Below are 26,288 nucleotides of genomic sequence, written 5' to 3' on the forward strand. Positions count from 1 at the left end.
AGACACTCAAGGAGACAACGAATCCAGGGTCTTCTAAAACTGAAAACAACTGATTATACTGAGATATGAATTCCATTAAATGGGTTATAATTTATTTTGCCCTGGCTTCCTTAAAATCTTACTCCTGGTGTTTGAAGCAATGGTAGATGCTTTAGTGAGGGTCCTCTAGTTCTGCCACTTTCTTTTCTTTAGTTCCTGTATTTAATAGGTTGATATAGCTTGAGGTAGTGTATTAGATATGTTGTGTTGAAATCTTTATCAATATAGTTCAGGTGGGTAGCTGGGTCAGCATGCATAGGCTGCAAAGGAACAAGTGATAGGTTTATTCCATGCTGAAAAGAGAAGAAAGAAAACAATGTTTCGGCCATGGAGCCTTCTTCAGGTGTGAGGTGTCTTTATCAATATTGTTGTTTTCATATGGAATCTGTGTAGTGAGTCTGCAAATTAGCTATCCAGTTATTTCCATAAAATTTAAAATATTCTAGAACACATTTTTGTGTGTTAATCAGTAGAGAGATCACAAACTGCTCAATGCAGCTTATGTGCACATCTCACTATTTATGCATGTTTATGTATCACAACATTCAGGAAGCAATAATATCAGTGCATATAAGCGGTTAAAAGAAACAGACCCTAGCAGGTAATTAATTCTTTCCTTATATTGGTACCAGGTCAAAAGCCTATTGACATTTGGCACACCCTTAATGGCAGGGAGACCCATGAAGCAATAAGATTCATTTCACCAATAAACCAACAAACTGTAGTGCTGCACTCCAGTTGACCAGTTTCTGTAATTGGATCATTGCTCTAATTTTTGGATTCTTATTTATATAGAACACTATTAATTCATAAAAACCTCAACTTCTTTATTTTTGTTGTTTGCAATGTTTTAACCCTGGGTTTATCTTCATTTGATGAGCGAAGACACGTGCAATGTTGTAACTACATCTACCAGAGAGTAAGACAGACATATTTGAAGTGCTTTAAACATCTTTGATAGGTTTGATTTAACTGACATGATCCACTAAACATAAATATACTATATAAAAACATAGTTGTCAAGTTAGACACCGAAACAGTGAAAGCAGCAAATTCTACACAAATACAGCAATAACCAAGGTGAAAGAAAAACGTTGGAAGGAGTAAGCAAAACTTGTAAGAAGTAAAAGCTAAACTGTTTCGGGCACTCACCACTCTCCTCGATTGAATTCATGGAATCCAGCTTAGGGCGGAAATGGGAGCCGATGAGATCAGACATGGAATGGGCTGCGGAAAGCTTCTGTGGTCCCAGGAGCAGCGTACGTTTAGGTTTGGTTTTGAGGTGGCGATCCCTTTCAGAGAGCTGGGAGTCGGTGTCACAGTGGAGGGATCGCGGAAGGATGGCAGAGGAGGTGTCGGAGAGCATCCCATCATGCTTCCTGCCCTTCACCTTGTCTTTGAGCTTAGAGAAAGGCGAGCGGGGCTTGTCTTTCATGGAGAGATCGAACATGCTGGCCGTCATGTTGTTCCTCATGAACTGGATGCTGACCTGGATCTGCCCCCGATCTTTCCTCTTCTTTCCAGGCCTGGACTCCAAACTATACCAGCTGAAAATACAAAAGTGAGGAAAGTACGTCAATGAAAGAAATGAATAGCCAAATAAGCATGTTTTACATACAGTACAGTACTGCAAATGTAGGGCTCATGAAATCCAGTTTAGGGCTACAATCACGCAAGTTCATTTGTGAATCATGCAGAGGGTCAATTACATTTACAAAGCACAGCTAAGGAAAAAAAATAAACACATTGAGAATTTAGTACAAAAGCAGTACTTATCAATAAATATAAGCATGAGAAATAGGGAACAACAAGCTCGAATTCAAAACTTCATTAGCCAGTTTTCCCTTTAACCTTGTATACCACCCAGTATACTTTTACTTCTATCATGAGGTGGGAATACTCTTCCATTTATCCTCTCTCATTGGTTGTTGCTTGACTTTAACCCTCGCTTTCAACTCTTGCCACGTGTTTTCTATTGGGATGAGGTCAGGTGGTCACTCAGTTTCCTAATCTCCTTCTTCTGAAGAAATTCCTGCACAGCTAAAATTGATATATCCATCTACAGAAATAGAGTTCCTTTCAACATGGTGTCATTTTAACTCCCATTTTTCGCGATAAAGCCTCCTGTACATTATGCCATCCATAAAAAAGCTGCCAAAAAACAGATGTTGCTGTATAAAGCCCTTTAATAAATATTACTGAGATAGCAGATGACTAGCTCCAAAACAATTCTAAACAACTACAAATGATAAAATACTACATTTGCTATTTAAGTTTAAAAGTCTTGTTTATCTCTGAATTCAAGGAAGAAGGACTGCTTAAATTAGAAAAAAAAAATGTTATACGGTAATGCTGAATGGCTCCGTATTTCTCCTTAACCTGCCAAATTGCTTTCTGATGTTACTTCCAATGTGTTGGCAAGGCTAAGCATTTTTAAAATATTTAAAAATTCAAGGAATGGCACCCGAAGTTTAGAAATGACCTGTCAGAAAACAGGAATTGTGAATAAAAAAGAAAACACTGAAAGAAAACATCTTTTCAAATGTGGGTTTTTATGTTGATAGGAAGTGGGACTATGTAAGTCCTTACAGTAGAGGTACAAGAGAGTACAGATCTGTGAGTCACCTGCAAGGTACTTCTAAGCTAGTGCCCCCTTTTCATCTTATCTACATGAGGTATATTTTCCAGTTGTCAGGCCCTTTCCATTTTACTGTTAAGTACTATTTTAATCATTTTGACCTTCAGATGTACTGTATCCCAAAGATACTGAAAGAGGTGAAACTTAAATGCCATTTCCCTGAAACACAAGACAGAAAATACTGAAATGATGCATGTTAAGAAATGTGACGTACAATCATTAAGAGAGGAGGCCAATTTATATAATATTCTTATAAGACATTCACTGCTGCCTTAAATCTGGTTTTGACTGATCCTTCCTTTGGTCTTTGCCCAAGTAAAGGGTAGCTGCTTTTGTTCTAAACCCTTTTCACAGGTTTGATTTAAAAAAATAAGGTTGAGTTAATTCATTTTATACTAAAAGCACTAACACTGCATGGCATTCCATCTCATGTTAGTGAAATGGATTGCATTACATTTAAAAACAGGACTCTGTAATATTTATACCAATGACCATGAAACAATCTGGTCAGTTAAAATTGTTTTGATATGCTTAACGCTATTATACAGCATGAAGTTAATAACCATTTCAGACTCCCGTCCCCACTGAAAGTCCAACAATTGGAGATGGGACTAAATATCCAGTCTTACTGCATAACACTCATCACATCTGGAAAACTGCCCTGTCCACTTCTGTGTCACTTCCAAAAGATCTCTTACAGCGGAACCAGTGAGTCTGCTGCCTTTTGTTCTAGCAGAGCTCTAAATCACCACTGCTGATCGATGGATTTAATTGACCTTCTTGCTTGTATACATTTTTAGTTAACTTGTTTCTGCACTTATTTCTGACTTTCAAAAATTCCCAGCTTCAAGGTTATGTGATTAATTTATCACAAACTGGTCCTGTCTCAAATACTACCACAGTGAGCTTTTTATCCTTCTGCAGAGGTCACATTTCAGGAAACACACCTGAATAAAGTCACTTCTGAAAATCAGAAAATTGTACAGCATTGACACCAACTACAAATCCCATTTGATCTTTCAAAACATGAAAGCAAATTAAAAAAATAGGCCCCAGACAGAATACTAAAATAAATTAGCCTGTGATTAAGAAATCAGCTGGAAGAAAAGCTAAAAGACAAACCATGGTTGTGAACCATTGCTACAAACTCCTTTTATGTGACGGGTAGTGCTATCTGCCTTGAATGGAACATTTCATATACTGAAAAGGTTCCAGTGGAGAGCTGTGTTAACCTGAATGCTGCAAAAGAACAAGTAGAGGTTATTTACACGCTGAACACAGCACAACCATTTACTGTGACTCACATGAAAACTCCAAAGCTGACAATTTAGAAGTCTCTTTCTACTTCTCAGTGTAGAACTAACCTTGTCTAGCTTTAAACATGCACCACTCAAATGTTTCAATTACTTCCAACATAACTGTGTGAAATATGTGATTTACTGTAACATCATGCACTTGTGCTCTAAATAATAACTGTGGACTATGAGGCTATTTATTTCACATTCAGGTTCTACATATTAATAGAATGTTACACCATAAGCCCTGCGCAGACCTTTACAGTTGTCATATTGTTGGATTTCTTGCTTGCTTTTAAGGATTTAAGATTTGCCAAGCCAGACTGCCGTAACGTTGTAATTTTGTTGGTTTGGAAGACAATCATATGCTGCCAAGAACCACAACAAAGTAATGAGAAAGTGCTATGTGGTAGGAATGCTGAGTGTCAAATAGTTGAAATGTGAGGCTGAAAGACAGGTGAGGTACATTTCCACTACACCACTGTTACAAAACTGTATGACCATTACCAGCTGAAAGGCAATGCTGGGGACCACCCACACTCTGGTCAGAGTAGAGTTACCCTCTCCTATGAATGAGGTGAAGAAAGTAAGATAGTTTAGGGTAGAAAGATGTACTATTAATGGACACCCCTTTCTGTTATCAGAGGATGGAAACAGAGAATTTTCTCACTTAGGTTATAAATCCAACAATGGTTTGCATTTTCCCCAAAGTTCCACATAACATTAAATATGTCTGTCATGTCAATGTCAACACTATTCACACATTCATGAACCTTGAAGGTGCTTATAGTATCGGAATAGGTCCAGTGCTTTTCTCAGTAACCTGACAAGGCAAAAACTGAACACTTTCAGAACAAATCCGAATGCTGACTGAAAAGTCATCCATTTCCACAGAACCTTTGCCAATTTAAGTCTCTAGGCCCTTCTTGTCCAGGACTGGAACAAGATACCCTGGGCATGCATTCAGGCACTCAATCAACAAGGAAGTACTGTTTTCCTGGTACAGTATTTTGAGTATTACTGTAATCACTGTACTGATTTACAAAAACAAGATTTTGTACATGTGAGTGGTTTCCTTTAAAGATGAGTCACAATGCATATGATAGGCCAGGAAACAAAAATAAACAGAAAATGACAGGACATTTAAACTTCCTTTTTACGTTCATATGGATTTCATACTAAAATGTATTTTTTTCCAGTGCATTTAGGACTAATTAATGTCTTTAAGGGCATACCTTGCTAATGATAAGAACCATCTTTGAACTAAACAAAAAGAAAGAAACAACAATTCTTTAGGGAGACTTTGAATTTGACAAATTAAGAGTTAAAAAAGTAAACTCATTATTTATCCCAGGATGATTTTTTGGTGGTTGTTTTGCAATAAACAGGGAGATTGAGTACACAGGAAAGCTCTCAGAAATGTGTTTGAACCATGATGAAACTGGGCTTTCACTTCCGGCTCATTATACTTGATTGACATTTTTTTCTCAGCATAATTTAACTGATCTCACTGTGTCACACAATGTCAACTAAAGATTCCTACGAAGCCATTAATTGCTGAACCTCAATGGCTTGGCATCAGTTTAGACCCCTTCATCTTTGGGTTGGATTATACAGTATGTAAATAAACGTAATAATCAACCAAAATCTTCTGAATCAACAACCAGAAATCGGAGAGAAAAAAAAAACACAAAATGTAAAAGATATCCCCTATACCTACTAAGAAGGTAATATACTAGGTATTAAGAAATTAAACAGCATGAAGAGAACTTTGGAACTTTGAGAAAGTTAATGTCAGTGACAGACGTAGCTTTAACCTTAAAAAGAAGCTGTTCAATCCAGCTTACAGTAAATTTTGGAAGGGCCTGAACTCATTTTCCCCAGAAAAGTAACATCTACTGCTGTACAACTCCTATAGAAAGACTTTATATTCAAGCTTGGCCGTAGCTCAGAAAATTACACTCAAGAATCCAAGATAATATATTGTTTTCCACTTTTCACTGTTACTTTCCCCCTAAAGACATATCACCGGATAAAGCTGATTTACTGCTCAATACAGCATACAACAGTAGATCATGTGCATAGCTCATGATAGGGCCATTCTCATCTCCAAGGCTCTGTTAGATTTCTAAACAGCACTTACAAAGGTGTTGACAACATCTCCTGCTGTTCAGGACCCAAACTATCTCCAAAGAGACACTTTGACAAGGGGCTATGGGAACACAGTACGCATCCTGGTGTTTAAGTAGAGAAGCTCATAAAAAAACTGTCAAAAACAAATGGTGTTGAAGCAATAAAAAACTAAAGGCACTTCTGAGAAAGTTTAGAGCTGGCTTAACATATTCACTTAAGATGATCTGTAAAAAGCAGCAGATAAAATTCCTGTTTTGGCAAGAATCCAGCTGAATTCAAACCACCCATTATGGGAAAATATCACTATATCACAAGAGATGGTGAAAAAAATAAATGGAAAATGCCCTGTGCCAGGAAAAGCAAGGGACCTTCTTTACCCATTTTATGGTAAATTAAAAGGCAGGTCCTGCATTAGATGGGTAAAAATATTTCAGACTTGTACAATTGTTCTGTGCTGAATATTTCTGTTATGTTTCTTGTAACATGTAAGTGTTAGGAAAGAGTGTAAGTTCTTAGGCCTTTGTCACTGCTACAATTCACAGATACCATTGCAAAGGCTACACTTTATTTTTCTGTTAAAAATAAGCTAGAGAATTATTATTAGAGAACAATTATCTCATATACTGTAATCATTATACATATATGTTGAGGGCTCAAAATTCTGAAATCTCTCACGTACTTTCAGGATTAAAATCAACCAGAATGGTTATCCAAAAAGGGAACATTTGATAAGGTTAAGTAGAGTATGTAAATACTTTAGTCCATGCAACAGCTTTTAATAAGTACATACAAACGTTAGTATTGGCACCTCCCATCTAATCTCAGTCATATTCACATGGATTCTTTATTTATTTGGAAGAAGTCAGCATTCAGTACAGTTTAATATGACCTGATACTGAAATATAGTTTAATAAACAATATTTATTACAGGAAATGACCATTTCATACTCGCTAATCTATGACTATACACAGGACAAAGAGACGTGGTAGCTGTTGGGGACTATCCTCACCAACATATCAAATACCCTCAGTGAGCACTAATATGGCATCTCCTGCATGGCTCCAGGGTGCCTGACATCATCCAAGAAAGAGACAGGCTCCTAGTTCAGGCATGTGAACACTCAGCTGATGTTATTCATGTCAGGACAAATGATACCGGCATCATGCTTTCTGAATGGAACAAATGCAAAGACTTCAGAACCAAACTTTAGAGCAGGACCATATCGGTGGTTTTCACAGTGCTCCTGCCTGCACCAAGCACACAGGAAATGTTAATCTGAAAGAACAAGGCAGTGAATATGGTGTGCTGAAGAAGGATTAAGCTTTCTCCGACCTTTGTATGGCAAACACTTTCTAAACTGTCACTATGGGATATACCCAAACAAAATGGGCAACAGTGGGCTTGAAATAAGGGTCTATAAAGAAATTCTACAACACTGGCACGGAAGGGGGAAAGCTCTAGAAGAAAAAAAGCAAGAGAGATACATTAGTAATAGAGTAAAACACAACCCAAGATAAAAACAAACTGTCAGAGGATTAGGCAATTAAGTATTACCTAAGTATAAAGTATATAATTTGTAAAGTATTGTATAGTGAATCATCTTCACATCAAGTGTAGATAAAATGTAACAACAAAACTAGTATACCTTTGTTATGTAATGTAGAGCAAATTACTGTAATATAGGGATTGTCTCAAACCATAAAATACTAAGATAACATCTTTATTAACTATATGAATTAAATATAAATTGAATTCCTACAAACCTTTTTTTATAAATATGGTATATTTATATTCAGGACAACTGAAAATGCCAACAACAGGTCTACTATACCATGAAGAGCATATAGGACATCTTAAGAAACACAAGCCTTAAAAAATGGCTGCCTATTACATGGGGTCTGGATGGGGGCATATAATCTGAGATTCTTTGTGTGACCCCCGCCAAACCAGTTACTAGGGAATTATGTATATCCCTTCTATAATATGCGTACTCAGGCAGGGAAAGGGTTTCAAATGAACTTGCCCACAGAGTGCTGTGACCTGAAATTGGTGTGTCACCACAGACGCCAGCATTGTCCTTGTTTGCTAACATTATATAAATAAAACATAAGGCAATATCTTCAACTGAGAGCTTCTCAGCAGGGAAAGGAGTAGAGTGACATAGGAACTGAAGGTTTCCCTTTCTTTTTTAAAGAATTTAGGTTGTACAAAAACTAAATGTAACAATCAGAACATGTTACATTGAAACCATTTCACAGTTATTTCTTGAAATGAAATTGCGAAAAATTATGCAACAATAACTGAATGCAAAATTGCCATAGTACAGCTGAAGAGCCAACAAACTGTTACCCAGATCACCTGACTTACTGTATTCAACACCAAAACAATTTTATTCTATATATTTATAACTCCTTGTATAAAGCTGCATCTTTTCTCCAGTTTTGTATTATGCTACACATGTTTACATTCTGTGCTCCAATCCTGGTGGCTTTGCTGAATTTAAAGTTAGACTTGAGAGCGAATTTGGTATCAATTTAGGATTTTTTCTTGACCATTAACTTTATTGTAATAAATACCCTGTGGGGAAAAAAAAGAAGAGGCTATGTATTTAAAAGGTAGAAAAAAATGAGAGAATTAGAAGCAGTAACATGCTCAAGAGTTGATGTGCTTTTATCTGTATTTCAACAACAGATGTCTAAGAACCCCCGTCTTTATTCAGACTGAACAACCTGCAGATATATTTCTTGATGCAATATACTTTCTTCTAGCAACTCAGGTGCAGTGTATTACAACAGCCCTTTATAAACCACCTTATAATTCATTCAATGTATTGTTCTCTAAAATAAAAAAAAATACTTAAAAGATGTTTAGAAGCAATTCATCATAAAAACTGTAGAATCTGTACTAGCACTATTTTTAAGGCCTACAGAATTGATACGTCTTGTTTTTACTGTAAATGAGGAAAAAAGGTTTTTGTGTGTTTGTATTACCATAGTACTGTCATATCCATACATCCACTTTCTAATCGCTTCTTCAGATTCAGGGTTGTGGGGGAGCCGGAGCCTATCCCAGCGAGCAACAGGCGCAAGACAAGGTGCACGTTCATCACAGGGCAGACACGTAGACACAGACAAGCACACTGGGCCAATTTCCCCCATACGCTAATTAGCGTGCGTGTATGTTTTTGGGCTGTAGGATCCAACTGGAGCACCCGGAGGCAACAGGATAACACCCCAGGTCCAGAATTGAACCCAGGGCCCAGGACTGTTATAACAGTTCAAGTAATATGTTGTGAAAATAATTACAAAGACCTATATTTTAAAAGCTACTGCAGAATGAAACTGCACATATAACCAGCTTGTCTTAGAAATTCAACATGATGGAGACCACGCTCATAGAAAATCTTTGATGGTGTACCGCAGCAGACTCGGCAAACCTCAGGGTTCTGGATCCATATTCTTGAAGTCTTTTTTTTGTATCCACATAAAGACTTGGAAAAGGCTTGTGCAGTCGTAATGCCCAGAACAGTCCACTCCAGTGCGGATGAAGAGTTCATATGGCACTCCTTATGTTTACTGCAACAACAAACTAGAAGGAAGTGAAGTCTCAGAAGCCCTTTTGTGTGGGAGTTCCACATTGTGAAAAAATAATGAAGAGGAAATGGAGTGTGACAAAAAGATGGTAGGAAGAAAAAATAAACAGTCAATCTTTTGCAAAACTTTAAAACAAAAATGTTCCATTTTTCTTTAACACCAGCTTCAATGACATGTTTAGCTTTCTTTCTCGAGTGACGAAACCTGTTTTTGCTCATATTGCAGAAGACGCCCTTTTTTGCTCAGTTGTTTACTTTCATCTGGTCATATACATTATATACTTTATCTTCAGAAAAGAACAGATGAGGACACCTTTTCTAAGTAGCACTTTTTATTTAGAAAATTTGAATTAAATGAGAAAACTTGAAGTAAACCACCAAAAGGTAACAGAAAATACCAATGTAGTCTGTCAGAAAAAAGCGCTTCCATTGTGTTAATTTAGGTGCCACTCAGAGTCACTTCACAACACACGTCTGACTCACAAACACTGTCATCCTCAGTAAGTCATCCTCTTCAATGTGTAAGGCCCAGCTTACATAAAGTTATTATTGTCCTACTCAGGAGGAAAGCAGGTCTGAAACAGTAAACCATACACTGTACTTCATATTAGGCTCCCTACAGTAAATGACAGGTAGAGTAAGTCTTACAGCAAGAAGTGCCTTAAACACATCCCACAGTGCAGCACATAATTACTGAATGACAGAGGCAACAGTGGAACATTTGTACCTCACAGCAAGACATTATTTCTACCCCTGCTGGTGCTCTGCTGTGGTCTAACCAGTTTTATCATCTATTTCTGGGTGTGTTAACACAGAAAAGGTTAAGACAGATCAGCAGGCACTTTGTGCAGTACAGACTCTGTAAAAATGTTACAGAGTGTTAACATGGTAATAACAGTTGCACCCAGATTTAACAGCACTAGGACCACTTTTTTCAAAAGTTATAGCTTCCAACACCTAAAACATATTTTACTTACTCAAATTTGCCACCCCAGTTGTGGAAAATTGTGGTATACTGAGCCCTACTGTAAGCATTTATAAATGCTACACATTCTTCTAAGACTAAACAAGATCCAGAAGAACAGCAATTATGAATAAACCTTATAAGCAGAACATTGTTATTAGCCATACACATACTTTGCACAGAAAGCTTTTCCTAAAATCAGAATAAAAAAGACCAACTGGAAAATACAATTAGCTGATGTCTATGCATTATGATATGCAAAGCAAACATGTAATAATGCTTAGTGAATACAAATCATTCAGTAACAAATATGCCTCTGGAATTATTACCGGAGGTTTTAATCACTTGTGCTCCAATGACAAATATCAAAATGGAGACCTGGCACAGTCATGTATAACAAACAGGTACTGCATAATGCAGATGCATGCGTGCAAATGCTTTCAGAGTAGGCTTGATAAATAAATGCGCCATGTGAACTTTTAGGAGTGAATGTTAAAACAAATACAGTCGCTAACTAATAAAAGGTGAGCTTGTGAGCTCTGCTTCCAGTTCACTCTCAAATTTTCCCAATTTCTGTTTCTTCCTATTCCTATGTTTTCCTATTGACCCCCATTTTTCTTTTTATTGACTTTTCACCACTTTACTTAAATTAAACCTGACTTGGGGGTGAAAGCAGAACCAAGACAGATAGTTTTGACTGAAAAGACGTAATTTGGTTTAATAAAAAAAAACGTACATTGTGGGAATGTCCCTACATCATTTCTCTGAGTCATTGACTTTGTTCTCACATGAACGTGTAAGACTGCTCTCTGCCACACACACACTTCTTTCTCATAGAGATGTGTGTATTTGCACTACGGAAGAAATATGAGTTTTCTTATTAAATGTTTACAGCTTGGTCAGGTTGAGCTCCATGAGCCAGGCATCACGAGTTTGAGCCTCTATCATGCATAACTGGCACAGTGTCTCAGGGGGTAGGGTTTTGATTAGTCAGCTAGGGCTTCTTTTTTTCCAACGAAACCGTTGCGACTTCCTGAGAGCTTGCAGATTTGCCTCGATGTCAGTGAGGGGATACGCCTCTCCTCCAAATCAGAGCTGAACCTTCAATATGTTGCTGCTGAGCTCACAACATGTCACATGACGATGGTTTCATGGGCAGGTGGGTCAGAGGAGCTTGTCTGTACCTCAACACTCTTCTTGAGTGGGTACGGTGGTTGTCATTGTGAACTGAGATGCAAAAGCCACTGGTGATTCCAAATTCGGTGGGTATACAATAAAAATAAATGGTGATTATTTTTTCAATTAAAAAAATGTACATTATAAATATATTACAAATAAGATAGTCTTAGTGTTGTTAGCTTCAAAGATGAAGAAACTTTGCACTTTGGCTGAAATTTGCTGGCAGAAACATCCTTAGAAACAGAACCGCTACTGCATACTTTCTCAGTGGAGACTTCAGGCAAACTCAGGAACAAATATCTGCTTTAACAAACACCTTTTTTCTAATATTTAAACATTAGTCCAATTTTCCTTTCCATTTCATGTCCTTTAGAAAAATTCTCCCACTGGAACTGCAGAGGCAAGCTCATTTTATACAAAAACATTTTTTCTCCCTAATGGCAAGCATGACCTAGAAAAATACCACGGCTTTCCAGTTTCTGTACTGAATTTCCCCAGTGCCTATGTGAAATACTGGTTGCGTTTGTCTTCGCAGGCGTAGCTATAATGGATCTATCTTTATGCACAAAAGAGCCCTTCTGAAGTCTAACATCAACTTCAGGCAAACATCTGGATTCTGATAGGTAAGGGCCTAAGTCTTCTAATTCCTCAGTCTTGGAGGGCAAGACACAAGCTTTAACCCCCTGCAGACATCAGTCCAGATATCAGAGCTATGCCTCCTAACCTGCACAGCTTGTCGAATGAAAGCAATGGCACTTGGCTGACATGCACAGTGGAGTGTCATGGAGGGCAGAGCTCTCAAGGAAAGCTCCCATGACACTCGGTGGCCACCTGCCCAATGCTGTCTGGCCCTTACCTTTCATTGCACTAATGCAAACAACAGCAAAAGAAAAGCACTGATTTTGTACTGTTTAATCCACCCAGGGAGCAGCTGACTATTCATATCTACACTCTGTCCCCCTGAAAACAAAACAGATGCCATCTCCTTTCCTTAAGTAAATTCTGGAGGTTCTGTATGGACAGAGGACGCACCCGCTGTACTCTCCTGTTCAGAACAGGGATCAGTACTCTTTAATTACTACTTTAAAATGAAGAAGAATCTTACTAAAAACCCAGTTACATACAATATCCTCTAGGATGATGCACACAAGGTAAAATCTTAATTTAATCTAAAATCTAAAAACGTCTACATTACCAGCTGCATGGACTCAAGAGCCGATACTAAACATCTGGGAAACTTAACACCATTGTAGTTATAAGAATACGAGGACACCCACAAAATTATTTATGAGAGCTGTACTGTACTGAAGGGGGGGTGTGCTTATAAAATAGAGTACATGTGAGTTTTAACACTATAGTGTATTCAAACTTTCTTTTAAATAATAACACTTTCCACTTTGAATAATTCTCATAATTACAGTATCTGTGTTCCCAACTCATTAATCATAAAACTAAAAAGACATCACAATGTTGTTGAGAACACGGCCAAATAGGTGAAATATTCTTTGCACAGAAAGTGTTTGTGTGGTGGTTGCCATCACATCTATAAACCTGTATTACTGTAGATTACAATTCTAATTGTATGAAATGTAGAAACTAAAAGAAGCTCAGCTCAGGTTGTAGTGCTCCTAAGACACCTTTTCTGATCTGTACTAACAATTAATTTCCACAGTATGAGTCCTACTATTTCCTACACATTGTTCTTTTAGCTGTTTGAAAGCAAACAACTAGTCCAATTAGTCCAACGGTAGCACAATACAAGCCAATGATAGATATCTACTATCTACTAGTTCAGGTGGGTAGCTGCGTCACCATGCGTAGGCTGCAAAGGAAAAAGTAATAGGTTTATTCCATGCTGAAAAAAAGGAGAGAGAAAACTCAACGTTTCGGTCATGGAGCCTTCTTCAGGTGTGCACACCTGAAGAAGGACACCTAGCACACCTGAAGAAGGCTCCACGGCCGAAATGTTGCGTTTTCTCTCTCCTTTTTTTCAGCATGGAATAAACCTATTACTTGTTCCTCTACTATCTACTGTCTACTCTCTTAGCTAGGTTCATCAGCTTCATTTATGTTTCATCAGAATTTTCGTTGGAAATACAGTAGTATACTAAATTGGATTTGTGATCCATCTTAAACTGAAAAAAAGGGTGTCCCTCAATGATTTTAAAGCACTTTCAACTGTGCATCACCACTCTTAAGACCATTTAATTGCAGCATTAGGCGTGGTTTGTTTTTAAACATTCTCTACATTCACAAAGGTACAATAGCATTGCTCTTTTGCCAGGTCTGTACATGTTAACCATAGTAGAATTGTAGAAATTATACTGTCATTTTCTAAAGAAAAAGTATCAGTAAAGGAAAAGAACATTATTGCTCTTGAATGCTGTCAACTTTACAGTTTTACTTCTAAACTAGGTGTTCCATATTTTATGCTCTCCTCTATTAATCCTCTGCAAGAGTTCTCCTAAATGTATTTAAAATATAGAAAATTAAAATACAAAGGTTATTAAAAGGTTAAAATAATTATGTTTATAACAACACTAATAATATGCTAATACACTGTTTCTATACAGTTATAGGAGAGACCTGAGCTAAAGTTTAACCCACACAGTAAATTATCACTGATACTTGCTAAGAAAGCTCTCCACAGATTTGATCACTGTTGTATCTGCATGAAGTACACATAGGTACACCTACGAATTATGCACATCAAACTTAGGTTTATTCACTTGGAAGATAATGTTGGATTTTTGGATATGAAGTAAAGCATACCAGCAATCACAGTTCAAATCAGACTGCCTCCCTTTAAGCAGAACACTACAGACATCCATTGGCCAGTCAGAAAAAAAGTACACAATACAGTACAACTGTATTCTACAAAATGATTTCTTTTTTCATTTTTTGATATCAATTGGCAAAACTCTTTCATTTGACCAAAGAGCTGTGGCTCTTGAACATCTAGATGGAGAAGCAGCCATTCATACCAGATTGTCCTCTTGTGTCTTACTTTAGCGCCCATGCTATGAAATAACTCCATTTCCCTTTTAAAATGAACTTTGCTCATTCGTTTCAATACTCAAAACCACAACAAACAAAAGCACACAGTACAGGTTGAGAGGTGAAGATAGTGTAGTGCTCATTGTGATCAAGAGCTGCAACATAGCACAATTTAAAGTATCAACAGGCAAACTCCTTCTTCTGAACAAACCATTATTATGCCTTAACAATTTACAATACAGTTTAAATTAAGCTCCTAAGGCACTTCGGGGACAAAAGTAATGACCAAAGGCATGAACAAATACACTCATGGCATGAAAGCTTCCTCATACTGTGCATTTCTGCCGGCACATCTTTCTTCTAAATATAACCCTTGAAAATCAATGGCAATAGAGCCTACTGACAAAGCTGTGACAGATTCTCCATTAATAAACAAATCAGAACCTTTGTACTTTACATACAAAGACAAAGACCTGGACCTTGTAGTGCCATTTTTTTCAAAATATGAATCTACTTGAAGATGCTGTAGATCTAGTTAAGGTGAATAAAACATTGCTTTTTCAAGGACTTGGCTAACAGCTTTTCATCTGGGTGTAGCCTATAAGTGGGAAAACTGGTCCAACTAGAACAATACAGGAAGCTGCTGAATTTAAATGGTATGAATTTAGAAATATGTCTTCTATTATTTTAGGTGTACTGTATAACCACAGCTACTTTTCAAAACTACTTTTTACAGTTAATCTCATCATTCATTTTGGTGGATTTAGTCAAATATACATGTGGTTCTGTTTGTTTAATTTAAAAAATAATGAATTTATTACAGTGAAGGTTTGGTCAGATCCACCAGTGTGAGGCTGGCCAGTACCTGAATGGGAGACCTCCTGGGAAAGCTTAGGTTGCTGCTGGAAGAGGTGTTAGTGGGACCAGTAGGGGTTGCTCACCCTATGGTCTGTGTGGGTCCTAATTCCCCAGAATAGTGACCCGTAGGCGCCATCCTTCGAGGTCCTGACTCTCTGTGGTAATTTCTCGCAAAGAATAGGGCTGTAACCCCAGTGTCCTGGCCAAATTTCCCATTGGACTTTACCAATCATGGCCTCCTAATAATCCCCATCTATGAATTGGCTTCATCACTCTGATCTCCTCCCCACTGAAAGCTGATGTGTGGTGAGTGTACTGGCGCACTATGGCTGCCATTGCATCCTCCAGGAGGGGCCACACTTTGGTGGTGGTGGAGGGGAGTCCCCATTACCTGTAAGCTATGGTGGAGTGTCCAGAAAAGCGCTATATAAGTGTAAGGAATTATTATTATAGAATTATTGATTTGTGCTGCAAAGAAGCAAGTTTTAAAAATATAAACTCCCACAGTATGGAATGTTACTGTGATGCCTACAGAATAAGGATAATTTAAACCATCTATTGATCATGACATTAAAGCAATTTAAATCCTGACTACACAATGAGGAAACTGTTAGCCTTTCAGGAAGACTCAGCAAGTTTAGAAATGAGGCATAGACACAATTGCTGGTGTTGCTGCTTTAGCGGTGACACACTATAAAAAAGTGGAGACTGTACAAATTGGATTAATAGTTCCTTCTAAATTTACAGTATTGCATGTCTTTCCTCATACACGTTTCAAATTCTTCTCTTATCTGCAAGGCTTTGTTAGTTTAGATTAATAATCTCAACTCCCTGGTCCAGGAAAGCTCCAAACCAGTTTGTATCACATAGGTCACACTGAGCTTTTTTAAAAAAATAGCAACAGTTCTAAGTGGTTGACCAATTTAATAAATACATTATTCAGTTAAAGAAGCGCTGATCCTTGAGGACCATTCAGTGGAAATTGAACTGTTCAACTGTTCCAAAGGAACCCTAAACTATTTATAATAATTAATAATAATTGCTTATACTTATATAGGGCTTTTCTGGACACTCCACTCAAAGCGCTTTGCAGGTAATGGGGACTCCCCTCCTCCACCACCACCACCACCAATGTGCAGCATCCACCTGGATGATGTGACGGCAGCCATAGTGCGCCAGAACGCCCACCACACATCAGCCATTTAATCCGAGAATCAACTTTCTATTTTATTGAGTTAAACCCATGGTAAATAAAGCTTTAGTTTAAAAAAGTGAATACTAGAGGCACCATCATATTTATTCTCAGAATATTAATACTGAATGAAAATTGGATAAACTCAGTCTTGTGATTGCACACAATGTGATCATTATAAAGTGGTTAGTAAAACCACCAGCAGATGGAAATGTATTAGTGAACATCAGTGGAGGTCTGTTACATGATTCTTCTAAGGGAGCTGTTTAATAGTGTGTTGACCTTAAATAATAGTTTAGTTGCTTACACAAAAATCTAAGGGCAAAATTTTATTTTTTAGTTTGTAGAGAGGTTGTTTGCTGGTGTGAAATTAACATTGTACCAGTGGATTTTATAAATCTGTTTGCATTCTTGAATACAGTTAGTTACACTTGTCTTCACAACTGATAGAGGATTCACAACTGAAATTGCAAAGAGATGTTATTGTGGAATACTAATGCAATACCAGTTTATGCCTATATCAGAGAGAGCACTCTTCTCCTTCAAATAATCTTAAGGGGATAAAAAAAAGTTTTGTTAAAGCAAAAGTTTACTTACAGTAAACAGCAATGGACAATACGAAACTGAATGCATTACAGTAAGAAATAGTAAGCAGAGATTCTGAATCAGGGGATCACACTGCATGAGACGTAACAAGGTTACTTGAAAATGAGCACTGCTGAAGTGGAGGTCAAATTTCTCACAGTAAATTCAAGCAGGGGAGTAGCTGATATGAAATCGGGTCATGCTTTCTTAGATCACCACTCAAAATTCTAATTGGGTGATCTGAAGCAGGCGAGTCTGCAGTTCCTGGAATGAGAGGTCCCAACAGACAGTTCTCCTGCAAGCAAGGTGAAAGCCCTCCTCCCCCACACAGGAAGAAGAATAACCTTCACTTCACTTAGCTATAGTACAAACACTGAGTACACAAACATTGTGGGGCTAAAACTGCTGCGCATATTAAGGCAGTCCCTACAACTATGGCACTAAATTCAGAAATAAAATGTTAAGAGTAAAGACTAATAAACCAAATAAAGATTCACCTGGCTTTTGACTCAAGAGTACAGAATGAACTACTAATGGAATTTATGCCTGAAAGAGAAGCTTGAGAATTAATAATTGTGCTTTTGACAACTGCAAACACATCTCCCGGATCAATATAAAACACACTTACAATCTGCTTAGACACTCACACAGTGAAATAAATGAAAATCAAATACCAATACATAGACAATTCGATGAATGAAAATTTATTTTCATTAACTTGTACTGTACTTATTCGATTTTTCATGAAACTGTATTTCCATAAGCCTCCTGTCTGTCTCAAAGCTTAAAGAACTTGGCTGGATGGTTGGATGGGTTTCAAAGACAACATTTTAATTTATTCTTGTCACCTACCATACATACAGTACCATTCTCTGGAAATCAGGTTGTCCTCAATTAAGTTGTGCACCTGTATTTCATTTCGGAGAAAAAAACAAAACAAATGCTTGTGTACAAAGTAGTGGCAGCACTTACTCAGTTTTTCTTCGTTCCTTGTTATCAAAGATTTCATTGAGGTTGATGGCCTTCTGTCCCAAGAATTTATCCATCCCCACAAGAGACCTATGCATTACTATGAGGTGCAGCTCATAGATTTCTGGGTTGCCTTCAAGAAGCAAACCAGGGAGCTCAAAGGAAGCTTCTTCTTTCCATACTGGATTAAGAGTCTTCTCAGCCACAGATGTAGAGTACTTCTCTTTGCCCAGCTGGATGATGGTGTAAGCATCATTGGAGCCATTTTTACCTTTGGGTATTAAGTCTTTGGCTAGTAGTACAGTGGCTTGTACATGGGTTGGAAACCACTTTTGGGACTGTTCTGCGAGTGACATTGTTCAATTTTTTAAAAAAAATCTATTTAATTTTATTTAAGAGTCAACTGCTTGATAATGATGGCACAAAAAGGTAAAAAACAAAATTAAAACATTATAAATGGTTCGTTACAATGCATATCGATAAAAGATTACATAATCCATACTCAACAGCTGTACGAAGCCATTGGAACGTGAATCAGATATAACTAGGCTCTAACTTTCAAAATGCCAGTGTGTACAGTGTCATTTCTTATTAAGCACTCTCACGTAACAGATCTAGGCTATACTCCTAACATAAAAAAAAAGTTGGAAAACTGTTTCTCCAGCAGTCGACAGTATATTTCACATCTGGCCCAATCACAAGATTATCTCAGAAATCCGTGCTTTTCTAAGTATATTCTGGTTTGGGATGACATTTAAAACGAAGAATAAATCTATAATTAAATGTAGATATAAACAAATGCTTGGAGTAAATGTTTTAACGACATCCTTACACTCTGACAGCGAAATCACACATAAAATAAATCACATTCATCTTTTAGTAAGACATGTATAATTAATACACTTGCCATCCAGATTTTGCACCGACAAAAAATAAAACAACCCCGATCCTGTTACCTCCAAATCATTTTTCCACAGATCTAAACATATTGTCCGGTTATCGTAACACAGCTGTACGCAATTATTACGTCTTGTTGTTTGGCATCCTCAGTATAAATCATTTCAGGTCATTGTGCAATGTGATCCGCACAAACCAGTGGTGACTTCCTAGTTCTCCATGTTGATTTCTGTTTGATGCAGTCAGAGGTGAGAGTTCATGCTCCTCCTCGGTTTCCAGGGAAACTAGAAAGTTTCAGGAACTAAACCATCGCTGCATCTGAGTTCATCTAAGTGCGGGATGGGAGAAAAAAAGAAAAGCTGATAAAGAGCGTTTCCTAAACTGCAATTGTTGGAGTGATAAACTATTGATTGATAAGGTAAGCATTGTACTGCGTGTTTGTGGTAGTATTTCTTGATAAAAACGACTGAATAAAAATGTGCAGGAAGAAAAAAAAAACTGCGGATGTTAAAAAGTACCGAAAACCTTCAATGCAAACAAATGCAAGCAATTTCAAACTATTTAATTACACTGGAAATGTTTTAATACATTAAACCAAATGATTATTAATAGATTAGCATTCTAAAACTATAACAAATTGACCTTATTGTTGAAATCAGCGGGAAATAGGCAATACGTAAAACGTACACAAAAACTTAAGTACTCAGAAAAGGGAAAAACATTTTAAATTAGGCTAAAAACAGAGCAACTTTCTTGTGCATTGACTTGTTAAATCTGTCCCTCATTTGCATAGCTATTAAAACATTTACCAAATGAATGCTTTCAGTTACACCTCTAACCTTTCCTCTTTGTTTTACTGCAACAATGCAAACAGTAGAAGTAATACCATTCTGTCATGACATACTGAAGCAGCAAGTGTGGGCAATCTGTTAACCTGACTTCTCTTTTTGTGCCAGTAGCTGTGTTGTGAAGATTGCAAGATAGCATCATTTTTGTGTTATTTGAACTCGGTGATTCTCAAAATATCATGACTTTGCAATATGGTGCACATTTTGTATTGCTTAAAAATATGTAAAAATATTGTGATCCATTTTGAAAAAATGGGCAAACGTGTGCAATTTGGCCAGAAACCCACAGACTGCTGTTTGAGAGCCTATGTTTTTCGTCAGATGATATAATTGCCACTGTACAAGTGTCTAAATGGTGCAGTGCATGTCATAATCTGGGTTTCCATAAATTGTGTCTTAGATGGATGTACAAATGCATAAATGGACACAAATAAAACAAGTTAGAAACCAAGGCCATTCACTCCATCTAGCTCTTTTAGTAGCTTTTAGCTAGTTAACTGAATGGATAAAGACTATTTGTCAAATAGGGCCATCAGATGGAAGCCAGAAAATGCAGGTACCAAAATGCAAAATCCAGAACAGCAAAGCAGGGGACAATCTCCAGTGATTTAGAAAGGGCTGAAGTAGAAGGAAAGGAACTGGAGACTATAACAGTCGAGAGACAAAGATGGAAGAAGTTGGTGGTCCAACGTGCAGGTGTGCACTAAAGAGATTTAAGACTTAATATCTGACATGGGTCTCATCCAATCATTTCCTGGAAGTTGTTAGGGTATTGGGTTCACAAGCATAATTTGGTCATTGGTACACTTTTCATTCATTTATATTTATATTAAAAAGGTACACTTTTAAGACTTACAATGCTTTAAGACTTGTTAAGATTAAGATTTCACAAGTTCAGTTCTTTTAGTTAGTGAAGGATGTTCTTTTAAGTCCAGTAAATTGCCTAGAAAACTGGACACAATATTTTAACACTGTCTTACAACTATATACTACTATAATTTGAACATTCTCGATTTCAGCTCTAAGCCTTTCACTATAAACACTTTATATTTGGTAATTGCTTTCAGACATAGTCTAGAACAGTGTGGTTCTCAATCCTAGTTCTCAAGTATACTTATTTTGCCTGCCCTTATTTACCTGTGCTAACCGATGCTTGTAACTGATCTACTTGTTGATTTAACTTTTCTGTTTCAGAACTACCCTAGTTGAAGTTAAATTTCATGATTTACAACATTTTCCATGCAAAGAATTTTATTAACTTGGTCATACATAAGTGGGAATTATATTTTATCACAAACTGTAACTCCGATTTTGAGTCAGTGTTTTTCCTTCTGCTTTTGGTCTGACTGATTATATTTCAGCTAGCACACCTGAATCATGGCAGTCTTGAAACTAATTAACACGGGGTTCGTATGGATTACAAGTCTCTTCACATAATAAGAAATGAAATAAAATAATAAAGGACTTCAAACAGAAATTTGAAATAAATTAACCTGTCATTATGAGCTCAATGGGACCATGGTCAAGAACTAGTGTACTAGGGTATGTTGAATTAGAGGCCTCAGTTCAGAAAAGAAAGCATGAATGGGGAAGAAATAAGCAGTGGTGTTTAAGAGATAGTTGGAACAAAAAAACAGTAGACACAGGGGTCCTTCAAGGCTAGGACTGAGAATGAGTGGCCTAGAAAATATACAGCAGGATAAACATTATCATTGATATATGATAAACATCAAACATGTCCTGTTCATAGGTGGCCTTTCCCAATTTGTACCTGCAAATATATATTTTTGTTAACTGCACTTATATACTGTATATATACTGTAGGTTTCTCCAAGGAAGAGATTTATTTTTGTTCTTTTATCCACATTTTTGAATCCGAAAGCAGAACTCATCAATCCAGTATAAAGTCACCAACATAAAAAAATCATTCAAAGGATAGCCAAGTGTCAGGAGAGGTAAGATGATCTTATCATCAGTAACATTATGCAATTCTGACAAGCACATACCCTTACTGTTCCATGCACTTCTTTATTGCGCAGCTCACTTTCTCAATGCAATGTAAACATTTATCCCTATTCTGAATACATTTCAGCTTTTGACCAAAGGGGACATAAGACTGGCACGTGGACTTTATGGTTGTCAGTTTCAAGAAATTATTTCAGTTCAATTCAGTTCAAAATACTTTATTCATCTCAGGAGGGCAATTGAATTCAGTTTGTTTTGTTGAAAAGAGCCCATTGTTTGTCTGTCCTAGTGTACATTGTTTGTTCTGGTGCCATTATTCTACTGTAAGTTGATGTTCCAGTCACTGTTTTATCATTAGCACTTTTCTTAAATTATTCTTAAGAATATCCGAGTTCTATATTAAATGCCATCCGATTCATAATACAAATCTGCAACTTAACTTGCTTTCAAAGAAGATCTTCTGTCAATTACTTTATTTTGTAATTGATCATATTGATTGCCTTTGGAGTGTTACAGTACATGAACACTAAAAGTTGCGGTGGCTGAGCGAGTGTCTCCCCAAGCCAAGATTTTGATTGTGAATGCATTGTTTATTGGACTGATATAGCATGATTAAAAGAATGCTTTTTAATATTACAACATTTCAAGCACGTCCATCTAAATGGTGCATAAATCCAATACAATGTGAATATTCCTAAATAAAAAACACATGTTGTGTTTAAAAGGACCGCAGTGAGCTTTGAAACAGAGCAGGACTAATAAAGCAATGTAAAGCAGAACTCATTTACTCAGTACATTTTTGGGGTAAATTTAAAAATATCAATTTTTTCATTAACAAAATCATCATGCTTTTTGTGTTTTAATCTGGATTGCCTAAACAATGTAAAAAATAATGTTTTATAATGTTATAAACCATTTTTGTGTTTTTACATCATATAAAGAATATGGGTGTGTGAATTTAAACAATCCAGGTCATCATAATTGGCCTTTCTGGTTCAACACTGCTGCTCAGGTATTTGTGTTAGGTGTTAGACATACTGTACGCGACTATGTAGAAAACTAGCACATAGATTCATGTAGTGTGTGACCTGACTATCAAGGGACCTTTGTTATTTTCATTGTAACTACAGTGATAGTCTACTCCTATAAGAATCATTAGATCCCAATATATGCAACTTCCATTATTTCTGGCTGTCTAAATGCATTATTGAGATAAATCATGAATGAGTGGCCTTTTAACTGTTTTTACTTTCTGAAATTACAATTTACATATATAAGGGAAGATAAATGAAACTTACTTAATCCACCAATTGTTGCCACTCTATTCTAATGTGGCGTAAAAAAATATTATGTAGTATCTGAAACAGTAAAAACATTATTGGAGAACACTATGGAAGAGATTTTGGACTGGAATTCATTCCCTAGTTCTCCTGACATTCTATATATTGTACAGTACCAGGACTGAAACTAAAAACATCTGGATTTCACAATGAACAGCAGAAGAGCAGCCTGGAAGATAAACGGAATACGGAATATATATACCCGCAAGTCATTTGTGTGTGAGTTTGTTTCACATTACAACACAGAAAACTGGACACAGTAGGTGGTCTTGTTTTGAAAACTCATTACTTTTCTTCCTTAGTCATGACATTGATCTGGTGCCTTTTGTAGCCTGCCAGAATCTCTTATGCACCAGAATCATTTGCATAAGATGAAATGCTGAGTGTAATTTGTCTCTGAATTCTATATGTTTAGTATTTTCACATGGTTGAACATTTGACTATTTTTGTCTTCAATGATGGAGATCAGCAAGCCTTTTGTCTGTTTTGCTGAAATGAGACATTACCACGTAATTATCAGTTTGCTTGTAGAATTACTGGAAACCATTAGAATTATCAGACTAAAATTAGTTTTCAGTCTCATTAAACAGGTCATTAAGTAGGGCTCTACTTTGTTTTTTTGCACTCTTTAGCCACTGCACTGTGTTTTACAATGATCAACTAATTTTAGAATTATTGAGCAAGAGAATATGAGTATTGCTCCAGTCACATTGCCATTGACAAAAGGGGTGACTATTTTAGAGTATGAAAATAAATGATCAATTAAATATCTGTTTTAAAAATTGAATTGTAAGGACTGTTCTTGTAAGAAATACTGTATAAGAATGTGTGCAATATAAATGTAAATACATAGCTTTATTAGATGTTATTCCAGTCTTAAGGCCTCTCTAAGCTTGCATTGCTGAGACATTTAAAAAAAGTATCAATTTGGCTTTTACTGACAAATCACTCAATTTTAACAAAAAAGAAGCGAAAATGTTAATGCTTATGTTTTATCCTAATATTTTTCACATGTGTAGGACTGTTTGTATAAATTGCTATTTTATTGTTGAAAAATTCCTGAGGATCATACTTGAGTTTTAACAAACCAAATATTCCAGACGTAGATGCAAATTTACAGTTCTAGTTACTCCAAATAGAAATAAGGGGCATTTCAGTACTAGAACAACACAAAGAAATGAGAGCGTACTCAACAAGTAGCTCAAAAGGCTACAATATGGAAGCTTATAGTTTATTACCTTTTAATTTGTTGAAACAATATTCCAGAATTGTTGCTTGAGGTATTGAGGTGTTGTAGGGCTGCATTTCCTCTGGACAAGACAGAATTAAAGTTTGTTAGTTGCTAATTTTGTTTGACATGTTGTGCATCCATATTTTCTGTGCTAGCACTTTACTGAATGTGTGTACAGTTCACACAAAGCATGCTGTGCATTAGGTGGGGCTGATCTTCAACGGCCCAGGTTGCCACAAAGAGTTATCCGAATCACTGATGTACACCCAAAATCTGAAGTTATATGCCAGTGAATCACAGCTGTGATTGCGTTTATCTGGTTATAGTATAATATATTTTTAGACAGTCTTTAACTTAAGAAATCTTGAATTTTGAGATTAAAAGGTTGCATTTATGCACAAAACCTTTACAAATACCATACAAATTTTGACCTTGCCTATCAATTTAAAAAGTCGAAAAGTCTCCCAGTCAGAGAGACCACAGATTAAGCATATTGCAGTGGAATATCCCTGAGTATGGAGCCCACAGCACACTTAGTTAAATAATTATAGGATTTGCCTTTTAACCAAGGCACCATATTTCTCCCTTCAACTAGAAATGTGCTTGGAGCACAGATGTTATCATCTTCATCACTGAAGCACAGTGAATAAAAGGTGCAGTGGTCTACTTCTGCTAGTACTTGCAAGAGGTAGAGCACAGAACTTTAGGTATCCCCTACTGGTGTCATCAATGTTTGTTGTCAGGGGCTGCAGGGTATAGATAAGGTGTACATTTGAATATATATAGTTATACATGACACCCCACTTCACAAGTATTTCTTAACCAAACACATTTGCTTCCAAGACACTTGGAAGCACCCTGGCATGGCTATACAATATGTATATCACCAGCTACAGGAACATAGCAAATACATCCATCATATTAAAATGCTCTTAATCTATTGAGCTAGTGTCCACTAATTAAAAAAGCCATAAGTTGTGATATACTATACAAAGCACTTTTTTTAAATGTGTCATATTCAATAAAAAGGTGCTGTGACAAGTAACAACATTTTGACAAGTGCCTTCAAGACTGCTGGTAAACATTTTATTGCAGCTCATTTTATGATGGAGCATCACCAGGTTATGATGGAATTTGCCCAGCAAGTCATGAGTGACAGCTGTTTAAACACCAGCATCTCTTTCATAGTTATTCAGTGAGGTGTGACTTATAATCAGAAATATTTTTTTTCCCCCAACATGGCCCATGTGGCCACCACTCAGAAACCTAACTACAGTATGTAACAAAATTCCAGTTAGACATTTTCAGAATAAAATATTTTTTCTTATTACAGCTTTTCTGCGTGGACACCTTTCAATATACAGTATGTCAATTGCCCAACTAATTTATTCACTTTTAATAGATAATTCAGCTGTAATTATATACATTATTTGTGTGCATGATTAAAATGTATAATGTGCAAATTATATTTTTTTGTTTGATAATCCTATATACAGAAATTGATTCTATTAAATAAATTTGACCCAAGTTAATACACAGGATAGTGCATATTTTGAAAAGCTTAT

General features: G+C 36.6%; 1 protein-coding gene and 1 long non-coding RNA gene across 3 annotated transcripts in view; one reads left to right on the top strand and one right to left on the bottom strand.

Annotated features, from left to right (window-relative positions):
* LOC102682903 (rab11 family-interacting protein 2) overlaps window positions 1-19,564 on the bottom strand; it is a 38,533-nt gene extending 18,969 nt beyond the window's left edge. Inside the window, exons 1-3 of one of the 2 annotated variants that reach the window (XM_069189086.1) lie at window positions 19,399-19,564; window positions 18,446-18,845; window positions 1,192-1,586 (exon numbers count right to left, since the gene is read on the bottom strand). In XM_069189086.1, coding sequence (XP_069045187.1) covers window positions 1,192-1,586; window positions 18,446-18,798 — 748 coding nt within the window. In that variant the 5' untranslated portion in view covers window positions 18,799-18,845; window positions 19,399-19,564. Of the gene's footprint in view, window positions 1-1,191; window positions 1,587-18,445 lie in introns of both variants that reach the window. The other variant, XM_069189087.1, reaches the window with a different exon arrangement.
* Window positions 19,565-19,668: 104 nt separating this feature from the next.
* LOC107077343 (uncharacterized) overlaps window positions 19,669-26,288 on the top strand; it is a 68,202-nt gene continuing 61,582 nt past the window's right edge. Inside the window, exon 1 of the long non-coding RNA XR_001478391.2 lies at window positions 19,669-19,757. This is a non-coding gene — a long non-coding RNA (uncharacterized lncRNA). The remainder of the gene's footprint in view (window positions 19,758-26,288) is intronic.

The sequence above is a fragment of the Lepisosteus oculatus genome, chromosome 4 (genome assembly GCF_040954835.1).
Source record: "Lepisosteus oculatus isolate fLepOcu1 chromosome 4, fLepOcu1.hap2, whole genome shotgun sequence".
In the NCBI taxonomy this organism is placed as follows: Eukaryota; Metazoa; Chordata; class Actinopteri; order Semionotiformes; family Lepisosteidae; genus Lepisosteus; species Lepisosteus oculatus.